Source organism: Bubalus bubalis, chromosome 16, assembly GCF_019923935.1.
Source record: "Bubalus bubalis isolate 160015118507 breed Murrah chromosome 16, NDDB_SH_1, whole genome shotgun sequence".
Lineage (NCBI taxonomy): Eukaryota > Metazoa > Chordata > Mammalia > Artiodactyla > Bovidae > Bubalus > Bubalus bubalis.
In genome coordinates, this window is record NC_059172.1 from 43226943 (window position 1) to 43244020 (window position 17078).

At 50.4% G+C, this 17078-nt stretch overlaps 1 protein-coding gene across 11 annotated transcripts in view; it reads left to right on the forward strand.

Moving 5' to 3' along the window:
* The window catches only part of AMPD3 (adenosine monophosphate deaminase 3), a 52271-nt gene extending 37246 nt beyond the window's left edge, over window positions 1–15025 (forward strand). For 10 of the 11 annotated variants that reach the window (XM_044929508.2, XM_044929515.2, XM_044929510.2 and 7 more), the window contains 9 exons: window positions 2192–2386; window positions 3687–3818; window positions 4348–4511; window positions 5424–5550; window positions 8078–8241; window positions 9209–9329; window positions 10424–10597; window positions 12278–12388; window positions 13407–15025. In XM_044929508.2, coding sequence (XP_044785443.2) covers window positions 2192–2386; window positions 3687–3818; window positions 4348–4511; window positions 5424–5550; window positions 8078–8241; window positions 9209–9329; window positions 10424–10597; window positions 12278–12388; window positions 13407–13583 — 1365 coding nt within the window. In that variant the 3' untranslated portion in view covers window positions 13584–15025. The remainder of the gene's footprint in view (window positions 1–2191; window positions 2387–3686; window positions 3819–4347; window positions 4512–5423; window positions 5551–8077; window positions 8242–9208; window positions 9330–10423; window positions 10598–12277; window positions 12389–13406) is intronic. The other variant, XM_044929513.2, reaches the window with a different exon arrangement.
* Window positions 15026–17078: the final 2053 nt, after the last annotated feature.

A 17078-nucleotide genomic window follows, 5' to 3' on the forward strand; every position in this document is an offset into this window, starting at 1 on the left:
TGGGGTAGGATTAGGCCTTACCCACTTTGGTTTAAGTTTCATATCATGGAGAGCAAACAGGTTTCATCTTCTGTGCCAAACTTGACCAATGGGTAGTGGCTACCTGAGGCTATTCCCAAAGCTTAGTGAAGGGTGCTGTAGTTGATTATTGATGTCTGCCATGGATGTGGCAGACCCCAGTTCGATTCCTGGGTCAGGAAGATTCCCTGAAGAAGGGATAGGCTTCCCACTCCAGTATTCTTGGGCTTCTCTGGTGGCTCAGCTGGTAAAGATGTGGATGCCTGCAGTGCGGTAGACCTGGGTTTGATCCCAGGGTTGGGAAGATCCCTTGGAGAAGGGAACAGCTACCCACGCCAGTATTCTGGCCTGGAGAATTCCATGACAGAGGAGCCTGGTGGGCTACAGTCCATGGGGTTGCAAAGAGTCGGACACAACCGAGCGACTTTCACTATGGATGTGGAAATAGTGTTGGCTTAGAGGCCAGGTACTGGCCAGCCCATTTAGAAACCACTGTTTGTTTAGACCCAGATCTTAGGTGAAAGCAAGGAATGCTCTTGGATCTTCCAGTAAATTGAAAGTGCTGACCTCCGATTACAGGCTGTCTTACTTGTTCCTAAAATAATCACCCTGGTAATTCTGAAGTTCGGATCCCGTGCTTCCTGGATTGTGCAGCTGTTTTCCTTCCTCACCTTGTGACTCATGGGGGTAAGCACAGGCTGCACCCCCTGCAGTGTGTCACTGGGATGCCGGAGGACAGCAAGAAAGCCCAGAATGTGCTGAGTCATGCTGAGGTGGTGGAGCCCAGCTGTGTCCGGACGGCTGAGCTGAGGCCGGCTGACCTTCGCTTGTGCCTCCCCCATGAGCCCAGCCTGTCCCTGAGGGGCCTGAGCTTTGGGTGATGTTTTAACTTTTGGTGCTTCGTTTCTCTGATGCCCAGTGGTCTGTATTTCTAGTAGGAGTGACGGGATTAAAGGCAGGAAGGCCCTGAGGAGTGAGTGATGTGGCCGGTGACAGGGGCTGGCTGGTGGAAAGCTCACAGAGGTTCAGTGGATTGGATGTCGGGTTTGGCATGGCTCGGAGATGCCTGGCCAGCTGTGGACAGCATTCCTTGGCCTGAAGTCAGCCGCCTCCTCACCCCAGCCCTGGCAGATTGCCCAGCTGGCCGCAGCAGGGACTGCAGAGTGTGGGCTAGTGGTTGGCAGCACCCTGGCCTGTGAGGTCACTGCCACCTTCCCTGGGACCTCCCGCAGGCCCCTTGGCTTTATGGAAGAGGGTCAGGATGCCCACTGTGACTTCAGGCCATCCCTCAGCTTAGCCAGGGCTCTGTTTCTTTAGGGCTGGTGGCTGAGGGGAATACTCTGGGGGTTCTAAGAGAGGTCAGTGGCAAGTGTGGGATTTTGCGGGGCATTACATGAGCCCTCGGGGTTCTATGAGGAGGAGGTGGATATCACTGAAATGGTCAGAACCTCCCATACTTGTTCATTGGTCCGTTCATCCGTCCATTGATTTCACATCATCCCAGGCTCTGGGGTAGGCACTGGAGACTTAGTGCACAGACACGCCCCTATCCATGAGGACTGAGCTTCCAGTCTAATGATGAAGTAGATAGAAACTTATTAGAGAGGACTGGAGGATACATACAGTGACAGGAGTGTCTGTGCCAGGGCTCCAGGTTGGACAAGGGGAAAACTAGCTTGTTGTGTTTGGGGGATCAGGATGGGCTTCTATGTGGAGGAGGTCGTAGAAGACTTCCAAGTGGATGAGACTGGTGGGGAGGAAGGAAGACATCCAGGCTGAGGAATAGCATGGCTCCTTGGGTACCTGTAACTGGGGTCTCCTGGCTGGAGCAGAGAGCAGGGCAAGGTGAGACTTAAGACTGAAAGTAAGCCTTGAATCCCAGGCTAAGGAACTTGGGCGTTATCTTGAAATGTTGGGCAGCACTGATGTGTTAACAGGGACAATGGCCAGATTTGAACTGTACTTAGAAAAGGTCTCCTGATGCTGTAAGAAGGGGGATTGATTGGGCAGCAAGGCTAGAGTGGGGAAGCCCAGTTCTAGAAGAGATATGGGGTGGGGCGGTCCAGCCCCAGGGGAGGTGCTGAGGCTCTGCACTCAACACCGAAGCCCGGGGGTCCTGGTTCTTGGTGCCGAGGGAGGCGGCTCGGCTCACATGCTGGGGCCTGTGTCGCAGGTGGACACGCACATCCATGCAGCTGCCTGCATGAACCAGAAGCACCTGCTGCGCTTCATCAAGCACACGTATCAGACGGAGCCCGACAGGACAGTGGCCGAGAAGCGGGGCCGGAAGATCACCCTGCGGCAGGTGTTCGACAGCCTGCACATGGACCCGTACGACCTCACTGTGGACTCACTGGACGTCCATGCGGTGAGTGGGCTCGGCCCCAGGGCCTCACGCAGTCCTGGTGGAGGACTCAGCCTGCTGGAAAGCAGCCACGATTGGTCTTGGAGAGGGGCTGGCTGTGTAGGCATCTCTTTCTCTTCCAGCCGTGGGAACTGTGAGAGGAAGTTTGTCCGCAGAGAGTAAGGGCTGGAAGCAGCCTTGGGACAGAGGAGAAGAGGGTGTGACTTGAAGTCAGCGACATTCCCCTTCTAACTCCCATTTCCGCTACATAAGAGTTAATTAAGTGCCTTTGAGTAATTCACTTGAGCTTTTATTTCCTTGCTTGTAACGTGGTGACTACCACGTGCCTTAATGACATTGCAGTGTTATTAAAGTACTAAATGGAGGTGCAGCTGCTATAGAAAACAGTATGGCTGCTCCACAGGAAGTTAAATATTGAATTACCATATATTCCAGCAATCCCAATCCTAGGTATAGACCCCAGGGACTAAAACTGATACTTGCACATCAGTGCTTATCACAGCATTATTCACAGTGGCCAAAGAGTGTCCATCAGCACTTGAATGGATAAACAAAATGTACACACACACACATACATACACACACTGGAATATTATTCAGTCCTGAAAAGGGATAAAGTACTGATAACCTGCTACATCCACGGATGAACCCTTAAAACATTATAAATCAAAGAAGTCAGACACAAAAGGACAAGTACTGTATGATTCCACATGTATGAGGCATCTGGAACAGGCAAACTCATGGAGACAGAAAGGAGAAGGGTGGTTCCCGTGGGCTGGGGGAGGGGTCGTGGGGAGTTGTTTTGTGAGGACGGAGTTTCAGTTTTGTAAGATGAAAGAGTTCTGGGGACAGATGGTGGTGATAGCTGCCCAGCAGTGTGAATGTACACTTAAAAATGGTTAAGACGGCACATTTTGTGTTGTATACATTTCACCACAGTGAAAAAATCTTAAAGGCAGACATTGAATGAGGAGATGTGGAGAAAGGGCCTTATGCAGTCCAAGCAGTAGTAGGGCACACATTATTACGGATGGCTCAGTATTCTTTGCTCGCTCAGCTAGCCCTGCTTCTAGAAGCACGAGGACCTTGACCCTGCTCTACAGAGGGTCTCAGGGACAGACCCCAGGGCTGACTGAGTGAGGATGTGTGGTCCCGGCCCTGGGACTTTCCAAGCGTCCATGTATGAACTGACATAGAAGGTGCCTTTCAGTGTGGCTCGTGGAGGCCACATTGTAACGGCTGGAGGTGTGTGTCTGGTGGCTGCAGGATAGCGTGGTGAGCTGGCTGATGTCTCTTTCTCCAGGGCCGGCAGACGTTCCACCGCTTTGACAAGTTCAACTCCAAGTACAACCCTGTGGGGGCCAGCGAGCTGCGAGACCTGTATCTGAAAACAGAAAACTACCTAGGAGGAGAGTACTTTGCTCGGATGGTCAAGGTGAGTGAGCCCTGGGCATCTCAAGCCCTCCTTGGATTCCCAACAGCATCTGCGTCCAGGGAATGGGGGCCTGCAGGGGCTCCTGTCCTTTTCCCCTTCCTGAATCCCTGTCCATCCAGCTCAGGCGAGGGGCAGGCGCCCACTGCCCAGTGCTGTGGCCCTGGCCGCCAGCTTCTGGGTGGGCAGGAAGTGCTGTGTATGGACTGTGCTGACTGTGGGCAAGAGGAAGGGGAAGATGTCCATCCCAGCGCTGCCCTCCACAGCCAGGCTTGCTGCTCTGCGTGTTTGCAGCCTGCACAGGGTACGGGTTCGCTCTGTTTGGTGACGCTTCTGCCCCTGGGCCTCTAGTCACACGAGTGACTGTGCAAGCCCAGGGCTTTCTTCCCCATGAGGGTGGAGTGAGTGCTAACAGAGGTGTAGATCAGGCCTTCTGAGCCGGGGAGCTGCTGGCTGGGGGAGCTGCAGGGTCTGCTGCTGGGGTCAACCCAGGTTCAACTCTTGGGCTGATCTGAGCTCTTCTTGGTGCCAGGAGGTGGCCCGGGAGCTGGAGGAGAGCAAGTACCAGTACTCAGAGCCACGGCTCTCCATCTACGGCCGCAGTCCCGAGGAGTGGCCCAACCTGGCCCGCTGGTTCATCCAGCACAAGGTCTACTCGCCCAACATGCGCTGGATCATCCAGGTGCCCCGGATCTAGTAAGTGAGGCAGCTGCTGTCTCCCCGTGTCCTCTGGGGTCGCCAGCCTGTCCCGCAGGATCTGCTGAGCCTGTTTCAGTGCCAGCCTAGGCCTAGTGCCCCTGGGACTCCCCTACAGAGAGGGGCGGTCTGCACAGATACCTTGTGATGCTTCCACACTGTTCTTTGAGGAACATATAATCGCAAAGGCCTGGTGGAACTGTGCTCAGTTGCTCAGTCATGTCTGACTCTTTGCGACCCATTGACTGCAGCCCACCAGGCTCTTTTGCCCTTGGAATTTTCCAGGCAAGAATACTAGAGTGGGTTGCCATGCACTTCTCCAGGGGATCTTCCTGACCCACAGGTTGAACCCGTGTCCCTTGTGTCTGCTGCATTGGCAGGCTGATTCTTTACCACTGCACCACCTGGGAAGCCCTGGTGGGAACGACTGCCCATCTTCTTGTCACTGTGATTTGAGGATGGACTATCTTTTTGGGTGAGGCTGGGAGTCTGCATAACCTGATGGGGGCCTACATTGCTGGCCCACTGCCTGGATATGGCTCAGACTACTCCTGTCCTCTCCAGTCTGGGCAATATAGGGCCCCTGGAATGGCTGGGACTTGTGGTTTAGGGGAACTGAGCTGAGTGGCAGGGAGTTAGGTCAGCCTGAATCCCAGTGCCCCCCTCCCAGTGTGGCCTCTAGCTGAAGAAAACTCACTGATGGGCATGGGTAGGTGCTGAGTGTGCCAACCAGTGCTTGGTATTGCAGAACTTGGCGAGGAGGGGAGGATCTGTGTTGGAGCCCCACCTCTGACCCTGCCCTGGGTGCTTAAGTGGGGACTTGCACTGCCTGAGGAAGGGACCGGGGTGGTCTCTGACAGGTCGAGGGGGCTATTGGAACCACCTTTATCGGCAAGTCTCGCTTTCCCCCAGTGACATATTTAGGTTAAAGAAGCTGCTGCCAAGCTTTGGGAAGATGCTGGAGAATATCTTCCTGCCCCTTTTCGAGGCTACCATCAACCCTCAAGATCACCGAGAGCTTCACCTCTTCCTCAAATACGTAAGCATGGGTGGTGCCCAGGTGATGTGCCCAGAGGGGAGGGAGGAGAAGACTCCCAGCAAGTTTCATCAGCTTAGCTTCCAAGATCACTGGTGTGCCCCAGGCATGAAGTGTCCCACCCTAAGAAGCTGAATTTCTAGAATAACAAGCTTCTTGCAGAGAAGGGAAGTTCCCTTCTCCTCTGGGGTGGCCCTGCAGGCATGGGTGGGGTGCTGGGAAGGCAGCCTCGGGGCAGAAAGACTAGAGTCAGTTCCTGGCCAGGCGGGGTGAAAGGACCGGGCCTGCCCCAGCTGCAGACATTCCAGACTCCAGCTTTCCCCTGGACACCAGTGGTCCTCACACCTTGTTTGGTTGAGCCCCACAAAATATGTTTATCTGGTTAGTTGTGGGAGAGGGGAGAAGGGTGGGCAGGAAGGGCATCAGGGGGGCAGGAGCTTGTCCCGCACTCTGGGTACCCAGAACAAAGGGGGCTGCAGACGGTGAGGGGCAAGTTCAGTGCCTACTGCAGGTTATGGTGTGGATGGTTTCTGACAGGGAGGGAGGCAGGGAAGATCCCAGAGGGCTCAGCGTGAAGAGGTAGGGGTGGAGGGATGGCTGAGTGTATCTGTACGGGGAAGGGTTGGGGGGTGCTGGCAAGTTTGAACAGGCGGAGGGCCAGCGTTGAACTTATGTCTTAGACCATCAACAAGCAGGCTATTGAGTGAGGAAAGCCCTGGAACAGAAGGTAGCTGGAGGTGGGGGCCTGCTGCAGCAGTAGAGACGCGAAGGGGGCTTGAAGCAGTAGTGGCAGCTCACACTGACGGCCTCCCGCGCGGTGATCCACGCCATGCCGCGATCTCGCCTCACCCTCAAGACTACATCATTTGCTGGTAGGAGCCAGCATGATTACGCATTGCTGTGTGTTCAGACACTGTGGATTATCTCACTTAATCCTTGCAGCAGTCCTGTGAAGCTACTAGCTCCAATGTACACACCAGGAAACTGAGAGACCACAGAGCTGAAAAGGGGCAGGACTGGAATTCATACCCAGGGTCCTGACCCAAGTGTCATCGATCCCATAGAATCCTGCCTCCCATTAAGGAAAGTGAGGGGTATACAGGTGGTGGGTGCAGTTGGAAAACAGATGGGGCGTGGGCATGGCCTGCAGGTGAGCGAGGGAAGGAGTTGGAGGGGCCCTCGGTGCCTGGTTTTGCAGGGGAGCAGGTGCTGTGCCTTTAGGAGGTCACTGCCAGCTGTGTGAGGAGTGGGGAGGCTGGAGAGGAGGAGGAGTTGGGGTTTGGACAGATTCTGTGCTTGAGGCTCTTGGGATGTCCAGTTGAGGGCCTTGCATGGGGGACGCAGAGCTCAGGGGAGGGGCTGACATTGCCCCCATGCTGGGCCCTGAGAGTTCAGGAGCAGCATGGAGCTGTGAGTGCAGACAGCACAGAACTCGAGGTCCCTCTAGCCCCCAGATGTGTCCAGGCCATGCTGAGAGCTGCAGTGGGGACCGTCATTTCCATTGACATGTGACTCTGACAGAGAAGATTCTGGCAAGACCTTGGTGGTCCTTTGCTCCCCTGGGCCTCTACTGCCCAGTTGGGAACAGGCAGACCTGGCTGGGGCTGGGCTGGGAGCCCCCCAGATTGGGCCTGTCCTTCAGGGGCCCCTTCCCAAAGCACTGCTGGGGCCGAGTGATGGGATCCAAGTGGCCCTGCGTGCCGCTGGGAGCCAAGTCCTCGCAGGTACGTCTTCCCTCAGGGCCCGACCTCTGGGAGGAGGTGACAGCAAGAAGCTGGTGCCTCGGGTGGGCCCGTGGAGTGTAGGGCGGGCCCAGTGTCGGTGTGAGTATGCTGCGGGGAGGGTGTCTTCTGAGCTGCTCCGACCCTGCTCAGAGGGCAGGCTCCAGGAGTCAGGGCTCAGCCTCCCAAGAAGCCCTCTTGGATGGCGCCCACCTTGGCCTGCTTGTGAGGCATCCCAGTGGGTTTCTCATGGCCACCCCAGGGCATCCTCCACCTGCAGCCCCGAAGAGTGCAGACCCCGAGCCCCTTTAGGCTCAGCTGGTGGTCTCACGTGGGCAAGTGCCTTCACCAGCCCTGCTCTGCTCTCAGCCAAGCCCGCCCTCACAGGGCCACTTGAGCACTGAGTTAGCTGACGTGTGTGGTGAGTGCTTCAGGCAGGGCCTGACACCCCGTAGGTGTATGGAAACACCTGTCCCCTTCTCCTCACAGCTGTTGTCACTGCTGCTGATGGCACAGCGGAGGACGGGAGGTGAGTCCAGCCGCCTCACCCTGCACCTGGCCTGGCCTGAGTTCCCCTTCACTGTTGCTGCCACACAGGGGCTTGGTGCTCCCTAGACTGGCTTCTGGGTACCTCTGGAAACCCTGGAGGGACAGCCTGGGGCGCTGTGCCCACTCCCCATCCCTGGGAGAAGTGTGGCTCAGGCAGGCCCCGGGGTCCCCAGCTGAGAGGCCTGGGCGCCAAGGCCTTTAACGCTTCGCTTGGCGGCCCGTCTGCCGCAGCTTGATGCAGGATCCCTCCTCCTGCCCAGGTGACGGGGTTTGACAGCGTGGATGATGAGTCCAAGCACAGCGACCACATGTTCTCAGACAAGAGCCCCAGCCCGGACGTCTGGACCAGCGAGCAGAACCCACCCTACAGCTACTACCTGTACTACATGTACGCCAACATCATGGTGCTGAACAACCTCCGCAGGTGGGTGAGCCAGCCCTGCGCACCCCTTGCGTGGCCATTGGACCCGTACCCGCAGGGCCACACGCTCATGGGCCCACTCACTGCAACAGACACCATCACACATACAAGGCGGCCAGCCCCCATGCCTGGACACGTGTCCATACACACACCACACCTATGTGTGTGCATCCATCCCTGATAGGTTACAGATGCATGACCTTCCAACACATGTTCACTCACCTCCACACCAATGGCGTTCATATGTGTCCATCCATTCAACACTTCACAGCACCTGCCAAGTGAAGGCCCTGTCCTGGGCCCAGGACACATAACAGGGGGCTAAACAGACTGTGTTCATGCCCTCAGAGCTTCCATCTGGTGGTCTTTTGTGCCCAGGCTCCCCCAGTGCACGCACTCAGGCGGGGTCCAGGCGGCAGGACGCTGAGTGGTCCTTCCCACCCCTGCTGGGTCACGAGGCTGAGGCCTCAGCCAGCGCCAGTTCCTGAGTGTGGGGCTTTGAGTGGGGCTTTGACTGAAAGGAGATGCCAGGGGTGGAGTCCTGGGCTGAGCTTTCTGAGGCAGGAGTTCTAGTTCAGCTATTGCTGCCCTGCTCAGGGGCTTCTGACATCTGGCTCCACTCTCTGGGATTGCCCTCTTCTTACAACAGAGTCTGGACTCGATGGTTTCTCAGGGCCTTGCCTGTCTGAATCTGGGCTGCCAGGCCCTGGGGGAGAGGAGGAGAGGATGGATGGAGGACTGGGCCCTCCCTCTGTTCTCAGGAGATGGCATCTCTTGGTTCTGAGGAGCTCTGGGCCTGGGTCTCAGATTTGGGGAGAGGTTGTTTCCAGGGTGCTGCGTGTCAGCTGTGCTGACCCAGCCATGGGTGACTGTCTTCCCTGGAGTGGGCCCTGAGCAAGCGGCGCAGGCCCACGGGCACTGGGGCAGGTGGACCAAGGGTCCTTTTTCACCATGAGCCTCATGCCTACAGGGAGCGGGGCCTGAGCACGTTCCTGTTCCGGCCTCACTGTGGGGAGGCTGGCTCCATCACCCACCTGGTTTCCGCTTTCCTGACTGCCGACAACATTTCCCACGGGCTGCTCCTCAAGAAGGTAACCGGGCCCCTGACAGATGCCTGCCCTGCAGTAACAGTCCCGCCCTGGGGCTCCTCTGGGGAGGGTGGGGACCGCCTGGACTCTGGCCACACCTGGGAGTCTCTGGCCAGTGATGCAGAAATGCTGGTTCTTCTTCTAGGCTTTGCTGTCTGTAGTCTCTTGGTATTATATTTAATTATGAAATAATATGATCAAATCCATCCCAATTTAGGTTTTCGAAAAAGTGGAGAAATAGAAAAAAAAATCCTCACTGCTATCACTTAAAAAAAGCATCATTAGCTTGTTATTATTTCCAATTCCCATCTTTTTTTTCCAGGGCATATTTTTAATCAGCTTATTATCATAACACACAGTTCCTTCTTCGTCCCCTAATTTTGTTTCACAAGCATTTTTCTGTGCTGTGACATGACATCTGGCTGCTCATCCTAAAGGCTGCGGAAGGACAGCACTCCTCCAGCTGTTGCACAGAATCCATCCGACTTTTTGCTTGTGTAACTAATGTTACCATGAACTCTATGCATTCAGTCTTCTCCATATTTTGACTCACTTCCATAGGAAGGATATTTGCTCAAACTCCTCTCCTTCCCTGTTCCTAGGGGGCATCTAGCCATGCCTCATGGTTCTGTGTGGGGTGGGTGCTACATCAGAGAACCACTCTAGCCCGGTCATGTCCGCCCCTTTCTACCTCCAAGGAGTTGCAGTGTTTACAGTGACAACCTCAATGTTTGTGGTCAAGCAAAACAACAAACGTGGGGCATCTCCAAGGGCTGACTTGTTGGGGTCAGTGCCTGGGAGAGGGGAGCTGAGGACGTAGGTTGGGGTCAGCCCGGGACCTGGCAGGTGCCCTTCCTGCCCTAAGCTGTGCTTCTGGTCTGGAGCCAAGACGGAGTACTTCCAACAACGGGCAGGAGAGCAGTCCCAGGGAGGGATGGGCCCCGATGCAGGAGAGAGGTGAATACAGAGGGTGGGGTCCAGAGTCCTGGCAGGGAGCTCAGGGGTCTCCCGTAGACACTGCCCGGAGCCCTGGCTTCCCTTGGTGAATGCTCCCCGCCTTTGGCTCTTGTCCCCTGAGTTTGGTGGTTCTTTTGCAGAGTCCGGTGTTGCAGTATCTCTACTACCTGGCTCAGATCCCCATTGCCATGTCTCCTCTTAGCAACAACAGTCTGTTCCTCGAATATTCGAAAAACCCTCTGAGGGAATTCCTGCACAAGGGGCTTCATGTTTCTCTCTCCACCGATGATCCCATGCAGTTTCACTACACGAAGGTGAGGACTCTAGGGGAAGGTGAGGGCTGTCATCCTCCACGGTAGGGACCTGAGCACACGGTGCCTTCAGGGTGGCGTTGGTGACCAGTGAAGACAAGAGGAGGCTCCTGGTGAGGAAAAAGTGTTCCTCCCAGAAGCCCTTTTTTGGGGTTCTTGAAACCATGAGGCTTTCTTTTCTTTGCCTTTCATTTTCCCTTCCTTTGATATTCCCTAGCTCTGTAATATTGGCAGAGTTACTTGTATTAAGAATGTTAGCTATCATTTTTGTTACCACTATGATTACTAGGAAGTTGTGGATCTCTGGGACAGTGAGGAGGAAGGGAAAGGTGGTATCATGCATGGGGACCAGTCACCAGTGTACCAGCACAAATGTGGTGGTAATGATGAGACCAGCCACAGATTAGTGAAAACAGAAGTGCCTAGGTCTTCTAGGACAGGCTCCAAGCTTCTGGTCTCACGTGTGCGTGCTCAGTTACTACTGTGTCCGACTCTTTTGCAATCCCGTGGACTATGCAGTCTGCTGGGTTCCTCTGTCCATGGCATTTCCCAAGCAAGAATACTGGAGTGGTTGCCATTTCCTTCTCCAGGGAATCCTCCCAACCCAGGGATCAAACTGCATCTACTGCATTGGCAGGCGAGTTCTTCTTTACCACTGAGCCACCAGGGAAGCCTCTGATCTCAAGACCCCTTTATATAATGAGAAACTGAGGCTCTCAGAGAGCTGAGGTTGACGTGCCTTCTAACTAGTGAAAATTAACTGTGTTAAATTGAAAAATATTAACTCATGTAAAAATAACACTAATAAATCGTGAAATGTTAACACAGTTACCAATTTTTATGAGAAATAACCATATGCCCACAAACTTCGATAACAAAATAGAGAATGGCATTGCTTTACATTTTTGCAAATCTCCTTAATGTCTGGTTTGATAGAAGACAGCTGGATTCTCATCTCTGCTTCTGCAGTCAATCTGTTGTGACAAATTGTTTTTACCAAAGTGCATGAAGAAATCTTGCCTCACAGAATAAATACATAGTTGGAAATGGGAGGACCTTTCAAAAAGCCCTGGGGATCCTTAGGAATCCTGGGACTGTGTTTTCAGAACCACTGCCTAGGATACAGAGACAGTGATGTGGCAAAGAGGTGAGAGAAGGACTTGTGATAAATGTGAGCTATTTCACAGCTGAGAAAACAAAGTGAACGCACAGCTCAAGCTTAAATCCTCCTCGGCTTACACTGTCTCACTACTGACCCTTGATCACTTCTCATTCATAATCAATGCTCCATCTCTTTTAGTACTTTACTCAGATTAACTTTTATTTTGGACAATCTTAAGAAAAAGTGTTGACTACAAAGCAAGGCTGCAGAGTGGGCATTAAAAGTGTGCATGACAGGGAGATAGGCACAGGAGAGCAGGCTGGTGCCCTAGTCCTGGGCGCAGGGCCTTGAACATGAACATGTGCCGGTCAACAGATAAATCTGTAGCTGTTCTTTGATATCTCTGTCTTTGGTTACCTGAACTTTCACACAAAAAAGATCTTGGGAGTTTGTGATTTTAGGGGGAGGGGGATGTTGTTTTATTGTCCATGTGCCAGTTCTTAAGGAAAGGTGAAATCCGCGATGTCCAAGTGTTGAAATGGACAGACTCCGATCTAACGTTTCCTCTGGGGGGAATCTAGGAAGCGCTTATGGAGGAATACGCAATTGCGGCTCAAGTGTGGAAGCTGAGCACGTGTGACCTGTGTGAGATCGCCAGGAACAGTGTGCTGCAGAGCGGCCTCTCGCATCAGGTACCCCTCGTCCTTTCCACACCGTACGTCAGATGTCTGCTCTGTGCCAGGCGTCTTCGGCCCTGCCGCTGGGGATGGATGAAATAGGCAGGGTTTCTGCCGCATTCTAGGGGAGACCACTGGGGAGACTCCTAAATTTTCATGGCTGCTCTGTTGCCTTTTTTCAGATCTCTGGTCACATGTCACCTCCTTGGAGAGGCCTTCCCCAATCACTCATTCTGTAGTAGCCACACACCTGCCCTCATTATCCATCCCTTTTCTGCTTTTTTTCATAACATTTATTACTACTTACATTGCCGTTACGTAGTCATGTGTTTTTCTGTCCTGCCTTCCAGAATATAAGTTCAGCATTACATCCCTGAGGTCAAGATTAGACTCTGGCACATAATAAGCACTCAGGGCTTCTCAAATAGCTGAACAGTACCTAGATTGAACAGAAAACTGTAGGAATGGGACCCAGACATCACTCATTTTTTTTAATAGCTGTCTAGGTGATTCTGATATGGAGCCAGGGTTGAGAACCACTGCTCCAAAGGGTGTCTGTGTCCCTGGGCAGCTCCCCTGGGCAGTGTCAATGGTATAGGGAGAGGGCTGCATGGTGCTACTCTTGTTGGACGCTGATGCAGATAAGAGGTAAGGCTCAAGATTCATTTTGTGGGGACTTGGTTCCCTGGACTGGTTGTCCCCAGGCACGTCTGTCAGCTCTCGGGAGAGACTTCGAGAATCTTCACGCCTTCACCTTGCTTTCTTCATTGCCAGCGGCTCTTACAGTTCTTGTCTTTCTGATCAAGGAAAGCTCAGTTAGAAATCAAGGGACTGAATGTGGTTACCAGGGTGACATCCTTGAGGACAGGAAGGCAGGAGGAATTTTTTAACAGCTCTGTGAGGCAAGATGTCTTGATGGAGGACCTGCTTTGGAGGAATAGCCTGATTTGGTGGGCTAAGTCTGAGCTGCCATGTGGATATAGGAAGTGAATATAAGGTATATTGTTTCATTTGTATTTCTCTTGGTCCATAGGAAAAGCAAAAATTTCTGGGACAAAATTACTATAAAGAAGGACCTGAAGGAAATGATATTCGAAAGACAAATGTTGCTCAGATCCGGATGGCATTCCGATACGAGACCCTGTGCAACGAGCTCAGCTTCCTGTCTGATGCCATGAAATCAGAAGAGATCACAGCCCTGACCAACTAGTTGAACGTTGGACATGCATTTTAACTTTTTGGTTTAATTTCAAGTCTGCCGTGATTAACAGTGGTCAAGATACCAAACTAGGACTTTCCTCCATGGAGACGATACCACTGAAGAACTTTCAAACTAGTGATTTTTGGTTGCACTGTTCACTTTAAGGTCTAACATACCCATTTCGGTGGCTTCCCTGGTGGCTCAAAGTGTCTGCCTGCAATGCGGGAGACCTGGGTTGGGAAGATCCCTGGGTTGGGAAGATCCCCTGAAGAAGGAAGTGGCAATGCACTCTGGTATTCTTGCCTGTAAAATCCCATGGATGGAGAATCCTGGTAGGCTACAGTTGATGGGGTCGCAGAGTTGGACACAACTGAGTGACTTCACTTCACTTCACTTCATGCCAATTTCTGTTAATACTTTTGAGTAATAGATGGTGACTCCTCCTTGGGGATCTGGGAGCTGGACTAATTCCTAATTTTCCAAATGTTCCTCTTCAAAGTGCTAATCGCAGGGGCCAGGATCTTACATGGTCCAGTGCCCACTGATACGAAGTCTGGTTTTCTGCCATAGTCTTCTTGTTGGCTTGTTGGTAGTTGTTCATTTCAGCCTCTCATGGGCTGGCTGCCTTAAAATCTACTCCAAAGCTCCCTTTCATAAAGGAGCTACTTTGAAAGAATTAGACAACTTCCTTCTTTGCGTTTTTTTTTTAAATGAGTTTTAAAAACTGTTTATTTAGCCTTCCTCCCTTCATATTTAGGAAACCAAATATTCATATCACAGCCATCTCTCCTATTCTGTGTCTTGGTTTCCTCATCTGAAAGGTGAAGGTTTCGATCAGATGAGTGGTTTTCAGTGGTGTTCTGTGAGCTCAGCTCCTGGACCACTTCAGGGCAGGGAATGAGAAGGGGGTTGAGGCTCTGAGGTGCTGCTTTTACTTCAAGGTGACTCAGCTTTTATCGGTTTTATACTGGGGCTTCTGTGTATTTACATTTGAACTAAGGACTTTGAAAAGCACAGGACTAGATGACCTCTGTTCCTTTTGGTTCTAATATTCTGTGACTGTAGCCCCATTATCATTTTACTTATGAACAGTCAGGGCCACAGAAGTGAAATTTGATTAAGGTCACACAGCTCTAGTAAGTAATAGGGTCAGAACTAGGTTTCCCTAATCCTAATCTAGTCCTTTCCCCACTCTTCCTTCAGGCCTGACACATTTAGAATTTTTTTTTACCACTGTAACTTGGTGCATTTCCCACCCCCCCCCACAAGGTGAAATCTCTCCTTTACCTAATATGCAGACCTCTTCAGAATGTACCTGGTCCCAGGGGCCAGGTAGAAAGCATTTTTAAAGACCAGTCTGAATTTAAGCTTTACCAATGTACTCTTCATCTGTGTTACTAGGGCCTGGTACATAGTAGGTGCTCAATAAATGTATATTATATAAAAATGAACGAATCTCCTCTTTTGGAAATATTTTAAGGTTGTATGCTCCTGGAACTCAAGAGGCTGCTCAAGGACCTTCTTGTCTATCTCTATGGGCAAATATAGACTAGAGTAAGCCCTTGTGAATCATCACAGAGTTAGAAGAACACTATTTTTGCCTGTGAAGATGCTTACCTGGCTTTAGGTTGTCTTGTCCTGTTACTTTATAACGATTATTCCCTCCACTGGTCAACTTAGCATACGGAACAATAAATACAGTCTTTTTACAAGGCAAACATATGCTACCTTATAGCTAACCACGAAACTGAATGAAAACCGAGCATTTATTTTAGGCACTCGTTTTTAAAAAGCCATTTGTATACATTTGCCTGAACATAACAAGTATTTTACAGTTCTTCATTGTCATTTTATGTGTCTCAAGCATTTAATTATTACATAAAGTCTGTTAGGGCTGTGGCTCAACAGTTTTAAACTATTTTAGGCAGATCTTTAAGTTTTAAAGAAAAGATATAGGCATCATGAAGAGCTATCAATAATAATTACTAATTTATCTTTTCTGAATCAAGATTCAGATATGGATGACATTCACTAGGAAAACTCAAAAAATTTGAACTGAAGATTTCAAAACCCCGAAGGGAAACTTTTGCTCTTTTTTTCTAACTTCTGCTGTAACAGTTCATGAGTAAAGTCTCACATGGTCATTTCCTTTTCCCTGGATATATCTCCAGTCTGTTCAGTCAACACCTATTGGATTTTACCTGATCTGCATGCTTTTCAGATACCTTTTTCTATAGCACAATGCACTTTTATTACATCATCAACCTAACTGGCCTTTTTAGGGTGAATCTCTTTCTTTTGTGATCACAGTTGGAATCAAGGACAATTGTACACTAGCCCACGTTTCTAGCAGAATGGTTTTTGAGACATGCTTACTCTAAAGGGCTCAAGTTCACACTGTTACTTGAAACTGCATTGTTGAAATGATCAATGTTATTGTTCTGTGCCTCATGAAAACCAATCACAGCTCCTGGGGTGGCGTTTACCAGGCCCGTCCTGCACCTTTACTTTGTCTTACCTTGGATAAGGCAGAGTTAAAAGCACATCCCTATGGCTTTCTCTTTACTTGTTTCTGAGTGCCGTGATGGTGAAATGGTATTTTGATCATTTTCTGAGATCGCAGATGCAACTGAAGGTGATACACTGGTAATAAACCTAGGTATTCTCTACCTAAAAACTATGACTGTTATAAAAAACAAGTATAACTAACTGCAATAAAAGGAACACTTATCAGATATAGTTCCTTGAAAATTTTTATACCTTCAACCTCTAAAGAAATATCTTATTAGGGAGATAGAGTATGCCAGAGTTAAGACTATAAACAGCTGCAAGATTGTAAAAATAAATCTCTGAGGGGGCTTTTATGTCTTTGACACCAAGATGTGTACTTCTCCATGATGATACACATTAATTATAAACTGCTACTCCTTCTTATAAATGGTTTTCCCATTCTCAGCACTAAGATTCTAGCCTGCTTCTCTAATTCCACTCTTTAATCTTAGAAATGATCTTACAAGGTAAAATATCAAAACCACCACAGGGTGAAGTATTTTATTATTTTTACTATCCAGTAGGGTAACAGAAAGACATGAAAACAAATGAACAGCTGTTGCTGTTTATGTTATACTGTCATTGTAAATGTCCTTTATAAATGTGGGTGGTCACCTGATTTCTCTAATCTCCAAGTAGCTTCTTACTCCTAAAGAAAGCAAGCTGGACTTAATGAAGAAAAAAACAGTTAAAAGTACAAATTCTTTGGATTGCCTTTTAATGAATCCAACTTCTCAATGATAAAAATCACTGAACCAAAAGATACTTTCAAGCAGCCTTATTACCTATATTAGGTATAAGTAAATCGAGTCTAATTTGAAGTGTTTTAAAACATAGCACAAAAACAGCACAATCCACCAGAACACAACACAAAACAGTCCTCTAAGGAATATAAACACTTGGTATATAAAAACATGAAACTACATGATAAAAAAAAATCTCAATTACCTAAAA